The sequence below is a fragment of the Plectropomus leopardus genome, chromosome 7 (assembly GCF_008729295.1).
Source record: "Plectropomus leopardus isolate mb chromosome 7, YSFRI_Pleo_2.0, whole genome shotgun sequence".
NCBI classification, from domain to species: Eukaryota; Metazoa; Chordata; class Actinopteri; order Perciformes; family Serranidae; genus Plectropomus; species Plectropomus leopardus.
This window is the reverse complement of record NC_056469.1, coordinates 21,236,363-21,242,362: the sequence shown is the minus strand read 5'-3', so window position 1 is coordinate 21,242,362 and position 6,000 is coordinate 21,236,363. Positions and strand designations below refer to the sequence as shown.

The window sequence follows — 6,000 nt, the reverse complement described above, 5'->3', positions numbered from 1 at the left end:
TCTGATGGCTTTGTTGTCAGACAGACAGCCAACTACGTTAACATGTGACAGCATGCCCGCTCTTCAGGAGCTAAGGTTCGCTAGCAGCGCCGCTCATTTGGCAATCGGCTGGTAATGTCACCCCAATGGCGAAAAGTGTTGCTGCTGAAACATTATGCCCACCCTTTGGTGCCCTCCCCTCCTCTCGAGGTTCACCCAGTTGAGTTTTAGCAGTTAGATATATTAGCACCACTAGCTGACACTGCTAACAGTGGAAGCAGAGCTCTCAGGGATAACATAGTCAACAATACTGAAGAGGTTTTATAGTTCAAAATTGAGCTGCTTACTCACTGTGGTCAGCTGGAAGGAGACAGGAGGGTGGACACAATGTTTCCGCGGCAACCCTGTTGGGTCTGGGTGGCGTTATTAGCAGTAGTTGCCGAAGGAGCTGCTCCACTTGCTAGCTGGCTCCTACCGGCATACCAGATTAACGATTAACCAGTTAATGGTAAATCATCCCTAATGGTAGCTATCTCGATCATGTCTGCAAATAAATTCAAATGAGATAGCACAGACTTAAACCATACTACTAATTTTAAGCATCACAAAATAGTTAAATTATCGTAAGTTATAGCACTGATATGCACATTGTACAAAGGGCAAACTTAATAAATAAACATGATAATTATTGTACAGATGACAATGCTGAGGACTGTGCACCATGAAGAAAGTTAAATAGCGAAGTTCAAGAAAGTCTAGTCCACCCTAAACGACAGACAGATGTTCTTCGAAGCGCCGGAGCAGAGGATTGGGTCTAGGTTGATTTGGGGTCAGTGACACTTTTTGGGAGGGTGACACCGTGGTGGGAAAATAACGTGAGCTCCTTGGCCAAGTGGGCATTTACGTCTTTGGTTTCACATCACCTGCAATTTAAATTCCATTACTTGCTGTGCCACACTTCAAATAAAGCTTGGGCCTATTAATTACCAAAGTATGGGTTCAGGGTAAAGGTGAACGTGCAATTACAGAATTAAATCAAGCCCCTGTTTAGCTTGTCAGTCCTGACAGAAATAATTTGAGTGAATTATTAAATGCTTCCACTGCTCAGCTGCTTCATTGTGGGCTCACATACCCAGCTGTGAGAATCCAAGCTCTGCTTCTTTCTCTTTTTTAATAAATTGTGCCTTTTTTTAAAAAAAAGAATTAGCACTGAGCTGTACATGTTTATGAAAAGCAAAATGAAAAATACCCACTGTTACTGCTATGCCTCCAAATGCTTTCTGTGTTCCTTGAACCATTTAATAAAAGAGGCCAAGCTTAATGAGATCATTTTAAATTTGTGGTGGTTATGGTAATCATGCGGAAATTGTATATCATTATCAGGGTTTTAGGTCTAGTAAATTAGAAGTTCTAATTAGCTACCTGCTCAGGTAATTTAAAGTTCTGAGGTGATGTTTTTAATTATGCTTGGATTGAAAAATAGATAATATAAAAATTACACCTAAGGACTTGCACCTAGTTACACTCTTTTTCAAATTTACCTTTGCTGTTATTAATAAAAAGAGATAATAGATTGGACTGAACCATAAATATTTACATGACTCCCCCCTGCTCATCACACTGCCATGTTTTAAATGTGTGTTCCGCTAAAATGAAAAATAACCAAAATGTCATGTTTTGTCAAAATCTGCTGCGAGCAGGCATTTTAACTAATTGCCTGTAATGAAGCAATTTGCCAGTGGCTGACTGGATTCAGTGGTTGGGTTTTGGTCTCTATGACAACCAGCTGTCTGTAATTAGTAAATCAAGCCCGGTAAGGTTTTTTTGGGCAGTCAGAGTGGCTGCAAAAAGAAGTCAAGAGTGGCAAGTGTTTTCAGTAATTGCATTGCCGTGAAGTTTATGCCTGTCATGACTGCAGGGATGCGTGTGCCACTGTGGCTTCTTCTCAGGTATTTTAAACCGAATGTTTGCTGTGGTTAAAAAAAATGATAGCAGCTCAGAGCTGTTCTCTTTGTCTTACACTGTTTGTTGTCTTTTGCAGCACACTTGTGCTGCACTCTGTGTCAGCTGGAGGTGTGTATTGTGCTGAAACAGCCAGAGGTATGTAGTGAGCTTTGATTGATGTTACTGCTTTCTTATAATTACCCATTAGTCGGTTTATTTGACATTTGAAAACAATGACACAGCACACAGAGAATGAATACAGTTTGTTATGGGGATACACCAATAATGAAATTCAGGGCTGAAACTCATGTTTAAAATAATAATTTGGCCAAAATCTGATACAGACACCATTGTTTTTTGTTTTTGTGTTGTTTCGGTTTGTTCTTTTTCTGTTTTTCATATTGTCATTAATATCCCCTTTTTGCCAGGGAAACAAAGACATCTTCATTACAAAAATATAACTGAGCTGTTTTAGAGTCATTTAGTCCTTCCTTACGTTATCTTTAAATGAGCTTAAATTCAGTCATACATGGCTATGAAACTTTTTCTTTTCGTCTTTTTTTTTTTTTTTTTTTTTTTAAATAACTGCTTCAAAGCCTTTTTACTTTATATTACTTTTACTCTATAAAATATCACAGTTCCCTCTCATGTCTATGTCACGCTGCTGGGAAAATATCAACAAAATGTCTCCTTCAAACAACTGTGTTTATTGAAGTTTCTCACCAAAATCTACATTTTAAAAGTTTACATTTAAACACATCTTGAGAACATTATAATTTGCCTTCCCCCATCCTGCAAATTGTCTTTTAAAAATGTTGTAAATATATATCTAATAGCGTGCTATTTTTGCATCCTGTTTATTTATTTATTTGTTTTATCCATTATTATTGAATGTACTTATTTGCTCTATTGCTATATTCAGTTTTTCTTGTCTTTACTGTATACATATGTCACATGTTTATCAAAAACTAAAGTAAACAAAGTTTAAAAAAATGTACCTTCACCCGATACGCATTTTTATTAAATAGAGCTCGAACACCTTATAATGTAACTCAGTGCAACTTCTGTCAGCAGTTAGCTCCGGTGTTTTCCCTTCTATGTTTCCCCTACCTAAACTTTACCCAAACCCTTAGCCCTAACCTGAGCCACTGAGAGGGGCCCTATGCAATAACAGGATGGCAACATTATTCAATGGGGACACACATTGTAATGCAACACTGGCCTGTGCTATCAGCTATCATTGACTTGTTCTCTTCCTGTCAATATTCTTAATTTGTTGTTCACAGTGGAGCATTGTCAGAGACACAACAGGGTGTGTCCCCTCATGTGTGTGTTTAACGCATCCTTTAGATTTCTGTTCTTCCCAAAAACGTTTTCTGTCGTCCCATGACGCAACTCTGTAGGATTCAATCCTGCTTTTTGCCTGCGCAAAATTAAGGTGTCGCAATTTGAAAACATCGGCCACTGCCATCGGTGAATGCCATCGGTGAATCTTATGCGATGGCAGCCAACTAGGAAAGATCAGCTGATACTGATGTGCGGCTGATAAAATGGTGCATCACTAGTTTGTTAATACCTTTTGTGGTGGCTATTTTAACATACTAAACTAGGTCACATTTCTGCAAGGTGTCTCGGTTTTGACTCATGTTCCAGTTCCTTTATGAAATCCAAGGACTCAGGTGAGGCACGGAAAAACTTGAGAATCTAAAAAAAATACAGCAGACCAAGTCCTTCTAAAATTATATCTCATCTGGTCCACTACCGAACTGATATCCAATCCTGTGTCACCACACACATCACCTGTTATCTTACACTATAAAACAGCATTATGCGGTCTAACACGGTCAAAAACTGATGACGATCCACACCTGCGCAGACTTCTCATTGTCTTCAAGCACAATGTTAACATAATCTCTACACACTAAACTGCCTTACAGCACTACACTTTTTGCAAATAACTTTTGCCTATATTCTAACAAAAATAATATCAGAAATCATTTAAATCTAAACATAATCTTAGCATAGTCCACCACCATATGCTATTCAAAATGTACAAAAATTGTTCTGCAAACCACAATAATATCAGAACCTATATTATATATATCATAAACCAGCACAAACCTTTTTATTACGAGTTAAATATGTGATTGAGTGGCTTAAACTCTGTGTGTTTTTCTGCTGCAGCCCGTGCAGCTGCTCTAGGTTTGGATTATCCCGGAGTCCATGGAGCCCCTGATCTCAATGGACCAGTTCACTATGGGAGACCTCACCCTTACTATAACAATGATCTTGAATTGGATGAACCTGACATGGCCTCCTACAGACACGGAGAGAGATCCCTACATGACAGCATACACAAACAAGCTCACCCCAGGAGCTGGCACGGCACTTACAGTCCAGTTCAAAGTGAATACACCACCGATCAAGTGTTTAGCCCTCCCAGAGGACGCTCAGTTATTAACCGCAAGTCCAATTTTGAGGAGGTCAAGCATGTTGCCCCTCCAACTCTCGCTGAAGCCCGGGGCCAGCCTGACCTTGTGAATTGGGATCCTCAAGGTCGCAACAAGCCGCACTCATTTGTCTACAATGAGCATGACCTTGTTGTTGATGAGTCTGTCCCAAATAGACATGGCATGTCTCTGAGTGGGCTCCCCCTGCCCCGAAGCCGGGGTCATCATAGGGGTCCAACTGGATACAGCTTGGGAAGAGACGTTGCTGTCGTAGGTTCATCTGGCATCACCGACAGAGACCACGTCACAGCGATGACTGGAAGTGCTGCTGGTAGACGGAGAAGGATTCGGTTCCCCGGCCGTCTTGCTCAGCCGCTGCACAGACGCCTCAATGTCAAACCACTTTTTCAAGGTAACCATGCTCTAAAACATCTAAGAAGTTAAATCAGGTCCAGTTAGAATATGTCACTGAGCTAAAGGGTCTGACACATACTCTGGCTGTCTTGTCAAATACCGTGTGGACTTCTTAAAGTTTACAGGCAAGCATTTTGTAAAGGGATTTCAGAATCGTGTCTGTTTTTCTCTAAACCTTACTGCAAGAAACAATGTCCAACTTATCTGTGTACAAGCTCCTGCATTGTTGCTTCCTCACCTGTAGTTCTAAAACAACTTGCAACTTAAATTCTCTCCTGAATATAAAATACTAATGGTTATATTTCTCAGTGCCTCTCTCTTATTTGTCCTCCTCCCTCATCATAATGTCTCACTGAGGTCTGGATGTTACCAGAGTGCCATCTGTTGGTGCTCATGGGAACTGTAGATATCGTTTTGGCTCCCATTGTTTTACACAGGTGCTGCTTAACAGAAGGTCAGCTTTTGACAAATCCCCTAATCTGTTTACAATCTGTTGTTTGCAAGTACTACTAGTGGTTATGCTAATATGTCCAAATAGCTTTAGTCTTTCAATAATGGCATGCTGCACTGGTGGTCTGACATTTCTAATAGAGAAAATGAGGTGTTATAATGCAGGCTAAGATTTAAAATTCGGGTAAATGGTGTCAAAAATTATTAGATATTTATCCTCTAACTTTTTTAACAAAACAGAGCAGGAGATGGGAGCACAAATGGATTTTTTTTCAGACCAGATTAATTGAGGAAACATTTAATATGTCAACCCCTGGCTTTGACTGCTCACTGAAAGACATTAAAGAGTGTGAAATGGAAGGCGGGTCAGGTTTTTCAGTGATCGACCAATAAATCAGTCAATCAGGAGCCAGAATGAGAGTCTGTTTTGAGCACTCATCCAGAACGTGTGTAAGGAAATGAGTGACAGAACAAAGTAAAGCAATCAACTGTTTATGGGGAGCGGGGAGGAAGGCAGCGAGGAGCGGCCATACATCATATAAGATGTCAGGATGGACAGAATGAAAGGACGCTCAGCAGCCGCAGGCAGTGATGGAAGTCCACCTGGAGACTACATGTTTATGATGTCAGGCTAAATTCAAACCTAGGAGCAGAGTATATCTGGCATGAATAATTTTGATATGAGTCATGGGTGGATTATGAGACGACCTGCCCCTGTGCACAGATAGGAGGGCCTCACCACTTCTACATAGAACAAAACACA

At 40.3% G+C, this 6,000-nt stretch overlaps 1 protein-coding gene across 1 annotated transcript; it reads left to right on the top strand.

Annotated features, from left to right (window-relative positions):
• Positions 1–1,831: 1,831 nt before the first annotated feature.
• LOC121946243 lies at positions 1,832–5,090 on the top strand. Its single transcript, XM_042490739.1, has 3 exons — positions 1,832–1,928; positions 2,021–2,079; positions 4,108–5,090. The coding sequence occupies exons 1-3, from the start codon at positions 1,879–1,881 to the stop codon at positions 4,815–4,817; spliced, it is 819 nt and encodes a 272-aa protein (XP_042346673.1). The 5' UTR covers positions 1,832–1,878; the 3' UTR covers positions 4,818–5,090.
• Positions 5,091–6,000: the final 910 nt, after the last annotated feature.